We start from the raw sequence: 21,115 nt of genomic DNA, 5'->3' as shown, positions 1-21,115 counted from the left end.
AGTCATATTTATACCTTTATTCATTTGAGTGGCAAACTTGTAAATAAGTCCAAGTTCACTACCCTTAACAATATGGCCGGCCTTAGGGTGTATTTGGGTTGTTTGGGCCTTTGTGAATATTTAGACATTAAGTTGTCATACAACTTAAGTCAATGAGCTTGATGTTCGAAGCCCATTAGGCCTTAAGGTCCAAAAAACTATCCCGAGGTCTTTAACGAACTTATTCGTTTGATTAATTAACATATTAATTAATCCTTGCCATAAATAATTAAACCATTTAATTATTCTTACTCATCTCCATTGTTTCTTCAATCTTCACCTTACACGGTGTACGATCCATTAGGTTCCTTTTAGCGAGGCAGTGGGCGATTAAAACCATTTCACATCGATTGTGAATTGAAACTTACTTTCAATTCTCCCTTTAGTGATTACACACGTTTAGGGCTTCCACAAACCATGAGTGACACCTAGCAGCATATCATGGTTACCCAAGCTAATCAGAAGAGGTGGAGAACCTATTCAGTTTAGGATTACAAATGCAATACGGTCTTTCTCTAATACAATACTCTTGACCACATTGTTTGGTTTGATAGTTTATTTATTCATGTCTACTATCCAATGTGATTCATGTGCTTATATGATTACCTTGAATGTGATTTGGAACGCTTTCCTAAATCTCATTCATACTTTGGCCAAAGATTCTTAATCATATCATAGAGTATTCTCCCTCAAACGGTTTGAAGGTTAGAGATCCCTTGTTGCGCATTCACTTGCCTCCATGACTAAGTGGCTTAACCCCAACAATGCCGTGGACACCCCGATAGGGTGAATTTGACATAATCAAAGATTAAGGACTTAACCACAAGACAACTGTGATGCCTCAGGTCAAAGGACTACTTTGCATTACCCCAACCATGAGTTCTCATGTGACATGAATATGAGAACTCTTCGTTGATCGTGTTCAGTGAACTCATTCTTTATTGAGCACCTACGTACTTGTCTTGATGTCACACACACCAATGACTCGAGACTAGTCACTCTCCCTGAGAGAAGACACAGTACGTACTGATCTTAACGGACTGTCAATGCCCAATTGGCAATCCTATGATCAGGAACGTTTAGGATGTGTCTACGAAAGAATGGTCTCATGAATCTAACTTCTTTAGATTGCATTCTCCCAATCACATATTCCTTGGACTTATCGTTTAAGCATATAACATTTATATGAGACGACTCAAACAATAATATTTGCCCTTGATATTAAACGAGATTAGTTTAACATGTGAAATGTCCGTAAAGTATCATCATATGATTGGTTTTAGGGCACATTTCCAACAGGTGGAGTAGGAAGAATGCCAACGGTGGAATTGAAGCCTAAATTTGCACAGATGAAGTAACTTTCTTCCAATTTGTCACCTAAATCTCTTTATTGAGAAGAAGGCCGTGTATTTCATCAAGAGTGGTGGAGCCAAGCCAAAATTGAATCGCATCAACAAACGACTCATATTCTGGTGGTAAACCATGAAGTGTAACATAAATGAGTTTAGAATCTTCAACCGGAACACCGACACTGGCTGAGCCATCAAGAATTCCGGTGAGGTTATAGCAACGGAAGATCGGAGCAAATAGTGCACTCCAGGTAAGGTAATTGGTCGTGGTCAGCTTGATTGGCACCATAGATCCAATATTCTGGATCGTAATTGAAGGTGTGGAGAGAGAAGAACTGGAATTTGAGAGAGGAGAAAGATGAATTTATGTCGTCGACTCAGAGGAGGGAGAAGCAGAGGTGGCCATGAAAGAAGATTAGGGTTTTGATGAAAGCTTAGCAAAGAAGCTTTGAGCGGGAAAGCGTGAGATTTGGATCAAGTTGGTGGACAAATGGTGGGTGATACCATGTTAAGATAGATGAATTTCATTGAATGAATTATAAAGTTACACTATTTGTTGTTTATATACAACTCTTCTGTTTGCACTCAAAATATACCCATTTTTACTTATTTGGGCAATTTGGGTAAAATATGGCATTTGGAGGATTAATATGCAAGAAAGCTAACTTGGAAAGATATTTGGCTGCAAGTGGGGGGTTTTGGCACTATAATATTGTTTTTCCCATTTGTTTGGATGGTGGAGGTTTGTCTAGTCTTTGTTTAATCAAGATACATGCATGTATGGCAAGTAGATGGAAAGGCATCAGCAAGCTTTCGGGCAAGGAACATGTGAAAGAAGCCAACTTGCTTCTTTTAAATGTTAGTTTATTACAAGTGGGAAAACATGTGCTAAAAACATGTGGTGGAGATGCAAATCCGCTTTTAATATTGTTTCTACATGCAAGTTGGCAAAAGGAAATGCAAGCTGCCCAAGCTTCTTTCGGGCAGGTACAAAACCTCAGCAGGAGGGTTTCCTCCAGACCTCTATAAAAAAGAGCAGATGCACAAGGATTTTGGACACTCAATCAAACAAACAAATGCAAGCACAAACTCTGCTCAAAGCCAGATTTGCCTTCAAAACAAAGCTGTAGTCAGCCTTCATCCCTTTCGGGACAAGCCTTCATCCCTCTCGGGATAACCTTCTCTTCAACCCTTTGTAATAGCTCTGCTACCTTGTTCAACCTTGCTGTAGTATCGATTCATCTTTTGTAATCTCTCTCTCTCTATCCCTCTAAGCTTCTAGACCTTTGACAAAACTACAAAGATAGGAACCTGCAAGACGAGCAACCTTACCCGATAAGGTTTAACCTTGCCCGACCTTCTTTGCTTTGTTTTTGTCTTTTCAATATGTTGTATACTTCCAGTTATATGCAAGTTATTTCTAGCAATATGACTAATAAAAGGTTTTCTCAGTACTTGAATCCGATTTGAATATATCTTCAGTGTTCAAACCAGATCCAAGTCCTAAGCCCTCGGGCATCTAAATCTGATCAATTAAAAGTCTTTGGCCTCAAGGCATAAAAAAGAACCTTATGTGGACTTAACCCATCCACGACAGTCCTTGATAAACGAGAAGTCCGAAGTTACTTGGGGAGCAAGTAATCGACCTACCCTCTAGTTTTCTTTCTATTATATTACGATTACCATAGAACGCTTGAGCATGGAATGGATTCTGATGGAAAGCCTCAAGGCCTACACCTAAGGCCCCACAAAGGCATCCATTTGGATTCATTCCGTTCTGCAATCTAAAGAGTCTAAGTATAAGAATGAACTCTGATGGGAAGCCTTAAGGCCTACACCTAAGGCCCCACGAAGGTACCTATTTGGGTTCATTCTACTTCTTAGACTCGGGTAATCAGAAGTATAATAGTTAGAAAACTCCGGCAATCACGAGAACAAATATGATGTGTTCGAGCACCGGTTTAGTTATTGATGGGAAGCCTCAAGGCCTACACCTAAGGCCCCACAAAGGCACCTGTTATAACTAACACGGTTTCTTGGATACATACATATATGCAACTAAAACGCGACATCCATTTTACATCTGCCATGCTAAAGATGGCAGTGGCACGCCTGAGCACCTAAATGTTAACCTTGATTGTGAGCCTCAAGGCCTACACCTAAGGCCCCACAAAGGCACCTCTCAAAAGTTAACGATGTCCTTCTCTTTCAGCCTTGCCCGACGAGCCTAGCTTGAAGAGTCTTGCCCGACGAGACTTGCCCGACTAGACTTGCCCGACAGCAGCCCTCAACCGGCGCCAACCTCCAGGGGAGCTGTGTGCTCGTCGGCCAGGAAACATCCCCGACGGAAATTCCTGACGCGAACATAGTTTTGGCACGCCCAGTGGGATACTTATATGAAGTTAGATCATGAACAATCCTTATGTTCATGATTTTTTGGAGGATGACGGGGTGGAAGAGCGCCCAAGCTATGGCTATCACATAGAGCCAACCTATGAGTTGCCAACTTATGGGTACATGGCGGAAGAATACTCAAGTCCCATGGAACATGATTGTCGGCCAACTAATGGCCATTAAATAAATAATAATCTTGAAGATTGGCCAACTTATGGCTATGATGAAGGTTATTATTCTTTTGAAGACAATCATATTATGAATACTATGATAGGCCAACAAATGGCTTTGAGTATCAAAATGCTTCCAATGAGTACATAGAGCCAATTTATGAGATGCCAACTCATGATCATCCGGATGAAGAGCTTTACAAAGAGGATGTGGGCAAATTAGAGAAGGTGTCTAAACTCCATGTGGCAAGCATCGAGTATGGTGAAGAGGTCACTAAGTGTTTTAAAAGGGTGGATGAAAGCTATACAACTTTTGGAGAAACTTTGAAAAAGTTGATAGATCAAGTGTGTCAAATCCCTTCTACAAAGCACGCTCACCCTACTACAACCAAGGATGAACAAATCACACACGTTGATGAAGGCCAAACAATGGCCCCACCCAATGAAAAATCCATGAAAATGGATATGGTTGTAGGAGACCAAGCTAAAATGGAGATGATGGCTAGTATAGGCCAAACACTAACGCTCGGGGGGCACGAGCCCACACCTCATGTGGAGCCCGAAGAAGAAGAAAATAGCTCCTACACTCTTCCCCGCCAACACGTGCATGTTGTCCGCATCGAGATCTCAAGGAGGACAAAGCTTGAGATCAAACATGAATGGCCACCTCCTATGGTTCCCAAGCTACATAGCATGGCCAATTTAAATGATGGGTTTGATCTCTCTACACTCAATTTTAAAAAGAGAAAACGATTTGAGTGTTAAGAGAAAAATAACATATGGGCAATGAAGGAGTTTCATCCAATATGCCCGAATAAGGCTCATTTTTGGTGTTTCTCTTTGCCCGAAGTGAGTTCTCCTTTCTTTTCCTCTCTTTTCCTTCCTTTCTCTTTTTTCTCTCTGTCTCATCTTGTCTTTTCATTTTGCCCGAGAGGGCTTTTATATATATATATATATATATATGTATATGTATATTATATTATATTATATATTATAATATTTAAGTAAATAAAAGAGGAAAAGATAAAAAATAGGGTTGCTTTTTTTTTAATTTGCCCGAATGGGCTTTCTGCTGCTGTGAGCTGCCCGAAAGGTTTTCTCCCTCTCTCCTTTTCTTTTTCTTCCTTTCTCTCTCTTTCTTTCTATGTCCTGTCCTCTGCTTTGCTCGAAAGGGCTGTGTTTATATATATATATATATATATTAATATTATAGTATATGAAAGAGACCAAGTCAAAAAAAAAAAAATATATGGGCAGTTTGCCCAAATAAATTGTTTACCAGTTTGCCCGACTTGGGCTTTCTTTTCTTTTGTTGTTACCCGAAGGGTCTCTCTCTCTCTCTCTCTCTCTTTCTTTTTACTTTTTTATTTTTATTTATTTCTTTCTCTCTCTCTTCCTTTTTCCTTTTTCCTTTCTTTCTCTTTTGTCTCTTCTGTCTCATTCTTGCCCGAAAGGGCACTCCTCTCTTTCACCCTTTTTCTTTTTTTTTATTATTGTTGTTTCTCTCTCTTTCTCTTTCTCTCTGTCTCCTCATCTCTCTCTTTCTTCCACCTTGCCCGAATGGGCCTTCTATATATATATATATATATATATATATATATATATATATATATATATATGTCTTATATTATATTATTATATTATATTATGTACTTTGCCCGAAAGGGCTTTATGTATATATAAATATTTATTATATATTATTATATATATGAAAAGAGGCAAAAAAGAAAAAGAAGAATAAAAAGGGTAGTTGCCCAAGTTTATCTTTTCTCCATCTGTTTCTATGTTTTTCAGTTTGCCCGACTTCGGGCATTTGTCCAGTGTATTATCTATGTAACTAGTGAGGTTGCTCCCATGTTTTTTGGTATCCACAAGAAGGAATACAAGCCAGACAGAAACATTTTTTCCAATGCTAGTTGCACTACCAATTGCTTTGCTCCTCTTGCCAAAGTTTATCAACGACAGAAGGATCGAAGAGGTAGACGTGCCACTTCCTTCGACATCAATCCTGGCAGCGTAGGAGTCATAAGTTTCACAAACTTTGCTCAAATTTGTAAAACTTGGGGGGCACTGTTTGCACTCAAAATATACCCATTTTTACTTATTTGGGCAATTTAGGTAAAATATGGCATTTGGAGGATTAATATGCAAGAAAGCTAACTTGGAAAGATATTTGGCTGCATGTGGGGGGTTTTGGCACTATAATATTGTTTTTCCCATTTGTTTGGATGGTGGAGGTTTGTCTAGCCTTTGTTTAATCAAGATACATGCATGTATGGCAAGTAGATGGAAAGGCATCAGCAAGCTTTCGGGCAAGGAACATGTGAAAGAAGCCAACTTGCTTCTTTTAAATGTTAGTTTATTACAAGTGGGAAAACATGTGCTAAAAACATGTGGTGGAGATGCAAATCCCCTTTTAATATTGTTTCTACATGTAAGTTGGCAAAAGGAAATGCAAGCTGCCCAAGCTTCTTTCGGGCAGGTACAAAACCTCAGCAGGAGGGTTTCCTCCAGACCTCTATAAAAAGGAGCAGATGCACAAGGATTTTGGACACTCAATCAAACAAACAAATGCAAGCACAAACTTTGCTCAAAGCCATATTTGCCTTCAAAACAAAGCTGTAGTCAGCCTTCATCCCTTTCGGGACAAGCCTTCATCCCTCTCGGGATAACCCTCTCTTCAACCCTTTGTAATAGCTTTGCTACCTTGTTCAACCTTGCTGTAGTATCGATTCATCTTTTGTAATCTCTCTCTCTCTATCCCTCTAAGCTTCCAGACCTTTGACAAAACTACAAAGATAGGAACCTGCAAGACGAGCAACCTTACCCGATAAGGTTTAACCTTGCCCGACCTTCTTTGCTTTGTTTTTGTCTTTTCAATATGTTGTATACTTCCAGTTATATGCAAGTTATTTCTAGCAATATGACTAATAAAAGGTTTTCTCAGTACTTGAATCCGATTTGAATATATCTTCAGTGTTCAAACCAGATCCAAGTCCTAAGCCCTCGGGCATCTAAATCTGATCAATTAAAAGTCTTTGGCCTCAAGGCATAAAAAAGAACCTTATGTGGACTTAACCCATCCACGACAGTCCTTGATAAACGAGAAGTCCGAAGTTACTTGGGGAGCAAGTAATCGACCTACCCTCTAGTTTTCTTTCTATTATATTACGATTACCATAGAACGCTTGAGCATGGAATGGATTCTGATGGAAAGCCTCAAGGCCTACACCTAAGGCCCCACAAAGGCATCCATTTGGATTCATTCCGTTCTGCAATCTAAAGAGTCTAAGTATAAGAATGAACTCTGATGGGAAGCCTCAAGGCCTACACCTAAGGCCCCACGAAGGTACCTATTTGGGTTCATTCTACTTCTTAGACTCGGGTAATCAGAAGTATAATAGATAGAAAACTCCGGCAATCACGAGAACAAATATGATGTGTTCGAGCACCGGTTTAGTTATTGATGGGAAGCCTCAAGGCCTACACCTAAGGCCCCACAAAGGCACCTGTTATAACTAACACGGTTTCTTGGATACATACATATATGCAACTAAAACGCGACATCCATTTTACATCTGCCATGCTAAAGATGGCAGTGGCACGCCTGAGCACCTAAATGTTAACCTTGATTGTGAGCCTCAAGGCCTACACCTAAGGCCCCACAAAGGCACCTCTCAAAAGTTAACGATGTCCTTCTCTTTCATCCTTGCCCGACGAGCCTAGCCTGAAGAGTCTTGCCCGACGAGACTTGCCCGACTAGACTTGCCCGACAGCAGCCCTCAACCGGCGCCAACCTCCAGGGGAGCTGTGTGCTCGTCGGCCAGGAAACATCCCCGACGGAAATTCCTGACGCGAACATCTTCACTCTCTCACATAACTCTAACCTTCTAACTAACTTGCCACCTATTACAACAAACTCAACAAATTAACCAACTATAAGTTTTATCACTAACTGAGTCTTTTACAATACTATCCTTTACAAGAAGTACAAACTGGTCTGTGGACCGCACTACCCATGTCTCAGAAAAAGAACGTTTTATCCTTCCTCCCAATCAAAGTAAAAAATGAAAGAAATGTATGTTGGAGGAAGTAAGAACAAAGCTAGTTTCTCAATGCCTTTTGTAAAACAGAAGGGAAGCAAGTTTATATGGAATATCCGTTCTTTTGTTATTATCCATGAATAAAAGAAACAATTCTGTAGCTGCCTTAATTGTTTTTAGTTTCTTATGTTGACTCTCGAGAACCATTGATTCTTGACTTTTAGCTATATGAATGGAAGCTTATGTTAATTATTTAAAATGTCCGTATCATGATTCATGACTCAGCAAAAGCCTAAAAAGGTCCTCAGTTCACCAAAGTCATCGATCATCTAGAAGCCAATAATTAATCCCCGCCTGTGTCTTTGGACGCGTCTGGTGTCCGTGTCTGAAATAAAATTCTTTGCCTGAAACTCACATGTTCCTGGAAGTTCATTCCGCCACTTAACTTATTGAAATTGTACAAACTCCAAAAACTATATATAACATACTACTCGTCCTTCACTTTCACAAACAACTTCCTCTAACTCAAAGTTTCATATCCAAGAAATAGAGAAATTTTCCTTTCACTCATCAAAAGATCCGAAGAATTCTAAGAACGATGGCTGAGAGCACTCGACAGGCTGATCCCTTAGCACCAGCAAATGGTTACACAAGAAGTGATACCGAGTCTTTGCAATCCGCTGATGAGCTGAAACGCAAGAAGAGAATCAAATTGGCCGTTTATATTGGTATTTTCATTGTGTTTCAGATCATTGTCATAACTGTGATTAGTCTCACCGTCATGAAAGTTAAGACTCCGAAGGTTAGGCTAGGGAATATCAACATTCAAGACCTCAACTCTGTCCCAGCAACGCCTTCATTTGACACAAAATTCACAACCCAAATAAGGATCAAGAACCCAAACTGGGGTCGTTACAAGTTTGATGCTAGCAATGTCACGTTTTTGTACCAAGGAGCGACTGTCGGGCAAGTTGATATTCCCAAGAGCAAGGCTGGAATGCTTTCCACCAAAAAAGTGAATGTAGAGGTCAGCTTGAGCTCGAGTTCATTAAGCAGTTCGAATCTTGGCAGTGAATTGAGCAGCGGGGTGTTGACTCTCAACAGCGCAGCTAAGTTGACGGGAAAGGTTGAATTGATGCTTATAATGAAGAAGAAGAAGTCTTCCAACATGGACTGCACCATTGCATTTGAACTGTCATCCAAGACGCTCAGAAGTTTGCAGTGCAAGTGATCAGAGCAGCTGTGCATCTTGGCTGCATCGTTTGCTAGAGCATTTAGATTTGGACTAGTTCTTGATTTATTATTATAATGGTATATGTATTGTTATCTCTCCCTTTGTTTCTATTAAGTTTAGTTAAAGTTAAAGGTTTTAGGGTTATATTTAAATTCACAATATTCGAATATTTTATCTTCTCCACTTGGACGAATTTATAAAATCAAAATAAGGTCTCTAAGAAAAGTAAACTTGGTTACCGTGATAAGGAAATCTAAGATATCTTTATATTTGCTTGATTGATAATTTAGTATCCCTATCATTATCCTTACATAATTAGAAGATTGTTAGTGAGGGTCATATCTAGAGCAACTCCACCGGAACCAATAGCCCGATTGACCTTTGATTTTTCCTACCCAATATCCCAAGCTGCTTGCTCCAGCCCATGCGGGCGTGTGGGCTGAGGGGGGGGCCCAAGTGAGAGGCCCAGCTGGAGTTGGTGGCCTAAGAGCCTGAGGCCAAATGATGCGTGGCTGACGTCAGTATGACGTCATTATAAAATTAATAAAAAAATGAAAAAAATGAATAAAAAATAAAAAAGATGTAAACAATTGATAAAAAAATTTGAAAATTGTTTAAAAATTAAAAAAAAATATTAATTTTTCTATAAATATCTTATCATTATCTTCCACCTTACACCACAACTTTATATTTTCTCAGATACTTTGGGTTGTAATTTCTTATTTAATGAAACATGGTACAACAGGACCATTTAAAAGTCATATTCGAAATTTGAAATAAAATTATTTTTTATTATTTTATAGAATATAAAATAGTAATATTTTATTGCATATTATCATGACTATTCAGTTTAGGAATAGAGATGAAATAGGCAACTACTATTCATTAAAGACAATTATTGTTCACTGAAGGCTATTCAATACGAAGTTGCCCTAGGCCTTGATACGCTGAAGTTGCTCTTATAATATCCGCACAGGGCTCCTCACGTGTTAGCTATCAATTATTTTATTAGATGCTGCATTTAAGGATGAGTTAAAGACAGTTTCAGGCTGCCTACCATAATATTGCCATTGTTTAGTAAGAAGACAGTAAATGACTTTCTGTTTTTTGGTCAAACGATTAATTATAGATAATACTAGCAAAAGTGCCCGGGCGATGCTGCGGGTTTTAAAATCGAATAAAATATGTAGAAAGTTATACCGTGTACATATACAATTTACATACATGTGAAATCTATTCACAACCATAACAAAACGGTTTCAACTTTGACATAACAAAAACAGTTTGGACAAATCTTAGCAAGAATTAACTAATATATATGAAGTAGAAAATGAAAAACCTTTCCTTCTGTAAAAATGAAAGTGGTAATGGTAACATCAGTTCTAGACATATTTTAAGTGTCGAACATAGGAGCACACTTATTAGCTATTGGATTATACCAATTTCCGCACCATTTTTCTATAGCTTCATAGTTGGCATAGTCTGAGCTAGTAACAAATCTCTCCACTTCTTTAAGATAGTTTTGAGCAATCTGTGATTCCCATGAGACACCTTTGCCTAACATCTCAATGCTAAATCATCAGGAAATCCAGGAATAAGACATTGGTGCAAAAAATCTCTATATTCCAAAAGATTGTTAAATAAATCAACCAAATACTCGAGTACCAAAAAAGAGAAAACTACATGCGTATAGAGCGGTAGATAAGATAAAGGTTAGTTCTTTGCGAAACCAACATTGCATTTTACCCAAAAAAATGATATATAAATAAAACCCAATAAAATAAAAGATGAGTATATGCAGTGGCAGTCATATAAGAGTTCATTCATCAGCTGAATTTGGTATTTCAAATTGGCCCATTCATCATTTCTATAAAATTTATATTATGGCATTCCCACTTAGCAAAACTAATATGTTAGTATTAATAAACTGAAAAGCTATATCATTGTGACCCGAGTCAACTTATCCAATCAGAAAAGTAGTGTAATATCTTTAGTAGAACATAACCTGGTCAATCGAGCAAGTTTTGTGCTAAACTCATTGAAATTCCTTATCATTGAGGTAAACTTGTAGCTCTTTATCTGCACATTGATGAAGCCGTTCCAACCCAGACTCAGCTTCACCTGCAGAAACAGAAATTGATTAGGATCGTAAGATCCATAAAATAGAGTACAATTGTAAACACTTTGCAGCAAGGATCGTAAGATCAATAAAATGTCCAGAATATTATTTATAGGTTTCGACAAATATAAATACTATTACATATGTTGGTTACCATTGGAATTCCATTTTTGGGGGCTGACATGATGACAGAAACTAATATTTCTAAAAAACATTAGTTTCATAATAACGGGATGTATATATTTGATTTGTGGTTGTATAACAAATATCAACAATGAGAGTAAAGTTGGTTTCACAGATAGATGATTAAAAGTGACTAAATTTAAGAATACCTTGAGTTATATGGCAAAATCTCCATTTATATCCCTGTAAATCTTTTGGTGTTGCATTCTGTATTGATGGTTGCTGAGACATGCCCTGTAAAAACATCTGTAACATGAGAGTAAAGTTTGAATAAGTATATATATTTAATGGTTGAGTAAGATTATTGAGCTGAAACTCATTTCTGGAAAAAGTGTGCTGCTGTACAGCAAAACCCAAAACTTAAATAGTTTTAATGAGCTTACGGGACCACTCATCAGCAAGCTCATGGCTTTTAGAACCTAAGACCAAGGTCTTCCAACCTCTTTCATGGTGGCCATCATAACCTATTTAATCTCCGTCCACACCCACACCCTCTTGGACTCGACATACATCGCCGAAGACAATGTCCTAGAAGGCCCAATAATGGCAGCAGAGGAAGAGTTCTTAGCAATCATTTAATGTATGTGTGATGAAGTGAATTTGCAAACGTTCCATATATCTGCAAACATTAATCAACAAACAAAAATAATATAACGTAATGATAATTAAATTGACTGAAAATATTCATTTTTTTATATTTTGATGAGCACATTGAGCAGCGAGGATGCACAGTAACGTATGGTTTCAGCCCAAGGACGTAGAATGCAACACAGTAGCAACCATCTTCTTCTAAGGAATGTTGGAGATATAATCTAGGAACCATCGAAGGTATTCAGGCTAAAGAAAAACACCATCAAATCTCAAAAAAATAAAGACAAAGAAAAATTCTCAAAAACAGTTAATTCAGTAGAACCTAATTGAACACTCATAAATTCAAGAATCCATGTCAATTATATTCATAGAATTTCCAAAATACAGCTCATCTCAAGCAAAATAATCCAAGGAATCCCTTAGGACTGTGTTAATACAAAGCTCTTAAAGCTTTGGTCAAAGAACAAAAAAAATAAATTAACCTTGTCCAGTTCTCTAATTGAAAGCCAATTGCAGGCTGCAAAAAGAGATTTATCTTATTTTAGCAAAATGAATTCCAACTGGCCACAAACCAATGCCTTGACCACAATGAATTGCACTTAATTGTCAACCAAATTTGCAAATATTTAAAAGTTCTTTGATTTTCACACACCAAAACAACATATCAAATTAAAAAACCAATGCAATGTTAGTGAAATAAATTCACACGGTATTTTAAGCTGTAAAACAATCACCTTGCAGATGAATAGGCATATCTGATTCTTCCATGCAATGTAGCATATGATAAGATTAAATCCACAACCTGGTTTTGAAATTGCTCATAGATGACCAAGTCAGTTTTCTCTTCACATATTCCCATTTGTTGTGACACGAGAATTACAACTCCCATTACTCACAGCTCCAGCAATGGACTGCCTGTTCTGCTGTGGCTCCGGCGTTTTCTTTCTACCAAACTTGGCATCATAAAACAATTTAAAATCTTAAAAATATAAATAATTTTAGATGATAAATCCACGAATTCTTTATACAATCCTATCCATCAGATCAAGATTTGCAACTGCACAATCTGTTCAACCAAAATTTAATCCAAATCTACTAAAACTCTAAGCATGTAATTAATCCCAAAACAAAAATTATAATAAAATAAATTTGAAAACAGAAGCAAGCAAAAAAACAAAAGCAAACAGAAGGTTTGATTTTGTTTGCATATAAAATTAAAAAAGTGCATGCATTCAACATCCACGTTATGAAGCCAAGAAGTGGATTGCGTTCATATCAGCCACATCATACCCTTATCTAAATCATTACTCTATCTAAATCCTAAATTTGTAGAAAATGCATCGAAATAACTTAGTGGTACATTGTGTTGGTACAATTATATAGACACGTTATCATTGACATCCCAAAGTTTTCATGTATACATTTGAAAAAATGAAAGGAGAAAAAAGTGCAGATCAAATACCTATCAGGAGTGATATCAGAGATTTCGATGGGAGCCCAAGACATCAACGTACTTCCAACACAAAGCAAGCTTCCTTCATAGTCCACACCATTATCTGTACCTTCACCAGCAAAAATGGAAGAATTGTAATAATCAGTGGTTAAAGTTGAAATAATAAAAAATTAATTAAGGAGTAGGCAGGTACCATAAAAAACATACTGAAAAAATTTTCCAACCCCCTCCTGCACCAACAAACTGTGTATCTACAATTTGATAGCGTTTCTACCAAACATATACCAAATCGCATTAATGATTATTAAACTTGACCCTACACTACATATGAAAATTTACCCATCACTTTGACAAAACACTTTTACAAATCCAAAATAACGTAGATATCACTCTTCCAATTTTATCACCACTATTTCAAATCTTATGAATCAAGCATAACCATCACAGCAAGTCAAATAAAAAAAAGAAGCTATGGATTTAAATAAAATTGCTAGCACAAAAATCAGCAAGAAAATATGCATCACCAATTAACAACCCAAACACGCACAAAAAAAAGTCCCAAATCACCAAAACAAAACCAAAAAAAAAAAAGTCAGCCGCAAAGAAAACAAAGGAAAAAACAAATAATACATTTATATACCTTTAGCACAGAGAGTTCCAAGAATCAGAATCGAAAATCCAAAAATCTGAAAGGGACTGTTTCCCGAATCTGGAAAACAAAACGCATCAGACACACACAACAACGATCCAACGAAAAACAAAATATCGAAACCATATAAGCTGATAAACATGCAAAACTCACTTGGAAACGCCGGATTAGATCGGTTGCAACCAAGTTCGAAGCGAACCCAAGATGAGCACAAAATTTCTGAAATCAAAAAGCAAAGCCCATGAGATATTAACAAAAAAGATCCAAAAAAACATGGAAAACTTACTTGGAAAACCCGGATTCAACAAACCAAAAACCCAAAAAATTATTGGAATCGAACCCAAAATGGTTGACGTTTTAAACAACGAAGCAACACGATGAAGAAAACAGAAGCGAAGGCGGGGAAAAACGGACGGCGAGAAACAAAGCAACTGGAGACATGCGAGAGAGAATAGCCGAAAGCAAAAGAAAGATCCAGAATAACTAAAGCCAAAACATCCATGGATGATGGACGCGTTGAATCAAAAGGGACAAACAGCCATTTCACTGTACAGAAGCCGAGAGAAACCTAGCTGAGGGTGGGCACTTGAAACCGAAAACCGAAACTAAAATCAAAACACAAATCGAATCGAACCACATTGAACGGTTTGATTTTGCGGTTTTGAAACGGTTGCTGTTTCAAAACCGGACCGCAGCAAAGAAACGATTTGATTTCGATTTTGGATTTTTCAAAACCGCACCGAAACTGAAACTGAAACCGCACCATATATTGCTCATATCCACACCGTTTGTGAAATTGCTCATATATCAACTTATACTGCATACGAATCATATTTTGGTTTATATAAGATTATAAGTTAACTCTCTGCCTATTATATGCTCCGTTTTTTTCCTTACACTTGTTAAATTGTTAACTGGACTGTAGAGTTTGCCTGAGTTCACCCAAAATTATTCAGCAGATAATTTAGTGTCCTAGCATTATGGTTTATACTACATTTACTAGGACCTAAATAATTTCATTTTGGTTTGAGAGCTGTCTTCTGTTGACTTGCAAACATTTGTCTCATCGTACTTGTTTGTGAGGAAGCATAGCTCTAGTTGTAGAGCCACTAATCCCCATGTATATTTTTCACTTTCTTAGCCTAATTTACCCTAACTTAAACTCCCAAAACATGCACATTGATGCATTGGATGTTGTCTCAATTTTAATAGTTGTCATTTGTTGCAATTTTGGACCTTTGGCACAGGTTTGGTACATGTTAGTTGCTGTTTTTTGCTATAGTTTTGGTGTATATTTTAAATTGTACATTTTTTTCTCAAAAACCAAACCGAAACCGTTTGAAACCGCACCGAACAGAACCAAACGGTTTGGTTTCATTTTGATTTTGGCTTCAAAGCCGCATTGAACCGCACCATAAAAAGTTTCGGTTTCGATTGTGGTTTCACTCGAAACCGCACTGAACCGCACCGCGCCCACCCCTACAGCTAAGACCATTATTTAGAGGGCATTTCCATCCTGACACTATTAATGAACAGTGCCAAAACCCAACTGGGTTTTAGTATATACTAGAAAATAAGCCCGCGCGTTGCAGCGAGAACCTCTGTTTCAGCCATAACTGCATGAATAAGACACATTTAACCTAAATAAATTCAACACAATCATAAATAAACAGAGGGAAACATGAGAATGAGGTCGATAAGTTAAGCAGCTTAGCTTCTATATGCATTCAACTGAACTAACATGTAAAGACATTGCACAATTAGTAGGAAGAAACTGAACACTCTTGATCACAAAGACATGGTTGACCAAAAAGTTTTGTTTCCAAAAGAAACAAAAACGACATGCAGTTCACACATATTGTGTAGTTTATATGGCAAAATATGTGCCCTGCAGGGCAGACACCTATTCCAGCACTTAATAAAAATACATAGAAAGTGTTTAGTACTTGTTCAAGTAGCTAATTTTTCAAGCACAAATGTTCAAAGGCAAAAATATGCAGAAGCCCTGTTTCCATATGAAACAGAAGTAACATGCAGTTCACACATTTTGCCCGTGCAGTTAAGACGGCAAAATATATGTCCTACAGGCTAGGCACCTGTTTTAGCAATTACCAAAAAACAGAAAAAGTGTTTTGTTCTTGTTCAAGCAGCTAAGTTGTCAAGCACAAATGTTCAAACCTAAAAAGGCGGTAAAAACGGAATCACACCCTCAAATGCACCAATGCAGATAACATGCATTATTGCCCCTTCATACAAACTGCAGGCCAAGATGTGCTAAAAACATTTGCATATTCCTTGAAGGAAAATTTCTAGGCCTTTGTTATATTATGTATTAAGGAGAACCAAACTGTATCCCTCAACACTAAGGCCTGGTTTGGTACTTAGGTGATTCTGAAAAAAATGGGTATAAAGAAAAGCTGGGAGCTTTTTTGTGTTTGGTAAACATTCAGCTTCAGCTTTTTTTCATAGTTTTGGGTGAAAAAAGCCAAAAACACAAAGCTGCAAAACCCAGCTTTGAAAAACCAGCTTTTTTCACATTTGTTTTACATAAAAGTTTACCAAGCACTATAATACTGTTTTTTTTTTTCAAAAGCACTTATACGAAAAAAGTTTACCAAACACTCTACTGCTTTATTTCATAGCTGCTTATTCTCACAGCACAGCAGAAGCAATTTTTTTTTTCAAAGCACAACAATACCAAAGCAGCCCTAAATTTATTGGACTCACAATCCCCTTGCTAGGATTGTAAAACTCAAAAGCTTATTGTCCAAAACCAAAACAATTTGTACCATTTACATGCATATGCAACATATGCCTTACACTGGAAAAGCATCTAAAATCAAATAGAAATTTGTAAATCATGTACAGATTTTGTTTTACATTTTTATAATCAAGTAGCAAGTACAATTACAAACTTTCAGCAACCTGGGAGTAGAAATTAAGATGTTGAGATATCCCACAACATACAACATATTGTATGGATCTTTTCTTGACTTTCTTAATTTCTCTCACTACAACCTCATTCATCATTCAATGAATTCAGATTTTAAATATAGCTAGACAGATGACGCCTTATTGACTCTAATCCTCACTAACCAACTAAGCTTAAATGCTACTATTTTGCTCAAATTAAATAAATTGTACCCCTTTCCCCCATTTTCCGCGCAATTCACCACCTAAACAATGCAACAAAAGATTGTTACCTATGGTTAAATTTATTTACAATGAAAGATGTTTTGGCCTTTTGAAAGAAGTTTTACATGAAAAGTATAAAATGGGTGAATCAAGCTCTTGGAGCTCTTTGAACCACTTTATGACCCTAATTGGTACAATTGAAAATGAAGAGTAATCAAACTTCATGAGCCTAATTGAAACAAATTACAGACCAGATTGAAAATGCATTAAAAGCTGATAATATGCTTTATATAAGCACACCTCAACAGTCTCAAGAATTTTGTTCCAAGTATAGTCTATCTTTCATTTTCGAAATGAAACATCTTCACATACCAAGTGAATGATAAATAAAGTGTGTGTGTATATATATATATATATATACACACACACATATATACACCAAATGGGTGAGGAGCGTATATATCTACTGATGATGGTAGAAATTATGAAGACAACAATCAAGACTATAGTCATTATGTTCATTGGGAGTGCAGATATCATACCAAATGTTATAAACAGTAAGGAAGAAGATGATGAATGATTGATCGGTATTTACCTTGAATTTGAGATACTCAATGAATTGACTATGTGTAAGAATTTTATGTCATTCAAAATCAATGGTTATGAAAATATTTTTCATAATGAAATTAATGAATTTAAATTAATGATGCAGAAATAGATTTCAAAATAATTTTATTTCAAATTGGAAACCAACTTACAATTTCTTCTATTGAAGATTGATAAGGAAAACAGTGGTGCTCACAGGCATCCTTGATTAAAAATAAAATACAATTGTTTGATAATTTTACTGGATATGGGATGGAGTTGAATAATGGCTTCTGTTTTTAGGAGAATTCCCATAAGTCTCAGCTATTTTCGATTAAAGTCCCCTCCTTCTGAAATTGAATTCTTCTTTTGTAGATAAGAGTGAGATGATTGAGGCCGGGAATCCTACTGCCGGCTGTCGCTTGCATGTGACAAAGGCTGTAAAGACTGGCGAATGTTGATGTTTTCACTGTGGATTCACGCTGCTGTTGGTTGAAATGATGGATGAATAGTAAAAAGTGATTTTACTATTCATGAATAGTGTTATGTCTGAATGATTGATGCTACTGCTGATGTTGCTTTCTGCGAGAAATCATATGGCTTTTACTGTGCAATTTAAATGAGTAAAACCCTGAAATGATTACAAATTATTACATTTTCAAAATTTCAAATTTCAAATGGGTCTTGGGATTCTGGGTAATCTGCCTACTTGACGGGTTGAGACGAAGCGTCTAATGAGCCGGAATTTATGTCTTCTTCTTCATTATGCAGCAAGCCTGCTTCTACCATAATCTTATCTGCTAATTCCTTGAGCTGTGAGGATTTCTCTTTTTTCTTCGAACTTGTTGTTTTGGAAAACCTGGATGATTTAGTTTTTTTCTTTAAGGGAGGATGAAGAACTAATGTCTGATAATGATTGTGTGTTTTTTGGAATTTCTGGCAATGCCTTTGTTGTTGTTGGAGATACTATTGGAACATGAACAATAGGAAATTCTAATGAGACTAAACTGATAATTTTTTGGTAGTCAAACTTGTCCCACCATTTGACCCACTGGGAACGGTATACTTGTCCTGTTTCAACTACGTAGTTCCATTTCATGATCCAATGTTCCTTGTATTTTGCCATGAACAACGGTGGAAGAGTGATCCTGTCGTCGAACTGGCTTCGATCAAACCTTTTCTAGAAACCAGATGATAAAACTTGCATGAGATCTTCGGGTAGTAAGCTAGTTGTTGGGCCGTGTGCTGACCACCAATTGGGAAACCATGTTGGGAAGTTTAACTTGAAACTTTTGTCAAATGTGATGAACCAAGAGTGACTAAAATTAGATGTTTGGTGTAAGAATATGTTGGCCCATGCTTGAATGTAATCAAAGTAATTATAATGGTTGTTAGGAATGAGAACATTTTGGGTATGGAGTGATTTAGTGTGATAAATGGGGAGTTCCCATTCTTGTTCGGTAAGGAATATTCCAATATGGAGGGAATGGTAGAGTATTTTGTTTTCATGGGTGTTTCTGTAAATGGGTTTGATGGCAATGCTTTCGGTCTCACTGAGAATTGCTTGGTAGTATTAGAGGGTTTTGAAAGATTCAGTTGGTATATGATGGAAATTCGGAGGTAAGATTGTTTTGGCTAGTTTTTCTAGGGTTTGTTTTCTGTCAATGTGGTTAGGGATGCTGAAGAGGTATTCCATTGGATTTTTCTTTACATAAGGGATGACATTGATGAATATGGATCGTATGGGTTGGCTAAAGCCTTTTGGTAATTTGATCGGATATGTCCTACAGTGGATTCTAAGGGAGTAAATCTGTTATTGATGGCTAAAGCCGATGAGGAATCGGGAATAGATTCCTTTTTACTGGTGGTGGAGGTGGAAGAGTGGCCGGAAGCTTTCTCTGGCTACTGCTGTTTCCTGATATTCTTCCCCCTACAGAAATTCTCTTGTTAAAAAATCTTGGATGCAATTGTGGCTGCCTTTGATGTACACAATATCAAAATAAAAAATAATTAATATGGCTTGCCACCGTGCAAAAATCTGTTTGGATGCAATGTTTTGAACATCTTTTTGTAAAACATGTTTTGCAGATTTGCAATCAACTTGGACTAAAAATTTTTGATTTAATAAATCATCTTGAAACTTGCTAATGCATAATACAATAGATAATATCTCTTTCTTAATAGTACTGTAATTACTTTGTGCTGGATTCTATAGTCCTGAATGGAAACGAACAATTTGTTCAAGAGATCTGGAAGAAGTTTATTGCTTGAGGATACCTCCGTAACCGATATAAGATGCATCAGTTTCAACTATTTTGAAAGAGTTGGGAGTTGAAATGCCAAGACAAAGCAATGTCTTAACATGTGACTTGATCTGTTTAACAATAGAAGTATGAATGGTAGACCACGTTGGAGGATTATCTTTGAGACGATCAAACAATGATTTACACTGCTGACGAAGATGAGGATAAAATTCTGATACATAATTTAGTGATCCAAGGAATCGTTGAAGTTGAATTTTATCAGTAATCTAATCTGGGAATTTATCAGCAAATTGAATAACTCTATCAATGGTTTGAATGGTAGATCGATGAATATTATATCCTAAAAATCTAACATTAGTCTGAAACAGTTTAATCTTAGAAGATGATACAACCAATCCATTGGATTTAATTATTTTAGCAACCATATGCAAATGTTTCCAGTGTTCATCTATTGATTTCGAGTAAATAAGCGCATCATCAATATAAACAATTGAAAAATGACTATATTGATTAAAAATCTCATTCATAATATTTTGAAATTCACTTGGTGCATTCTTAAGGCCGAAAGGCATTACATTCCATTCATAATGTCCAAAAGAAGTTACAAAAGCTGTTTTGTATTTATCAGATTCATGTATTTGAATTTGCCAAAAACCTGATTTCATATCAAATTTTGAAAAAATAACTGCTTGAGAAAGCCTTTTGATTAAATCTATTTTGTTGGGAATGGGATATCTAATCCATTCCAAAACTTCATTCAAAGGTTTATAGTTAATAACTAATCTGGGAGTTCCTCTTTCTAATTATGCGTTCTTTTGAACATAAAATGCAGGGCATGACCATGGGGGTTTACTTTTTGTAATTATCCCTTTATTAAGAAGTTCTTGGATCTCTGTTTTGCAGAATT

At 36.7% G+C, this 21,115-nt stretch overlaps 1 protein-coding gene across 1 annotated transcript; it reads left to right on the top strand.

Moving 5' to 3' along the window:
- The first annotated feature begins 8,490 nt into the window (after positions 1-8,490).
- Positions 8,491-9,481, top strand: LOC126625053 (uncharacterized). The gene has a single exon (XM_050294126.1). The coding sequence runs from the start codon at positions 8,594-8,596 to the stop codon at positions 9,224-9,226; it is 633 nt and encodes a 210-aa protein (XP_050150083.1). The 5' UTR covers positions 8,491-8,593; the 3' UTR covers positions 9,227-9,481.
- Positions 9,482-21,115: the final 11,634 nt, after the last annotated feature.

This window comes from Malus sylvestris, chromosome 6, assembly GCF_916048215.2.
Source record: "Malus sylvestris chromosome 6, drMalSylv7.2, whole genome shotgun sequence".
Taxonomy (NCBI): domain Eukaryota; kingdom Viridiplantae; phylum Streptophyta; class Magnoliopsida; order Rosales; family Rosaceae; genus Malus; species Malus sylvestris.
Note: the sequence above shows the minus strand (reverse complement) of the source record. Positions and strands in the feature narration are given on the sequence as shown.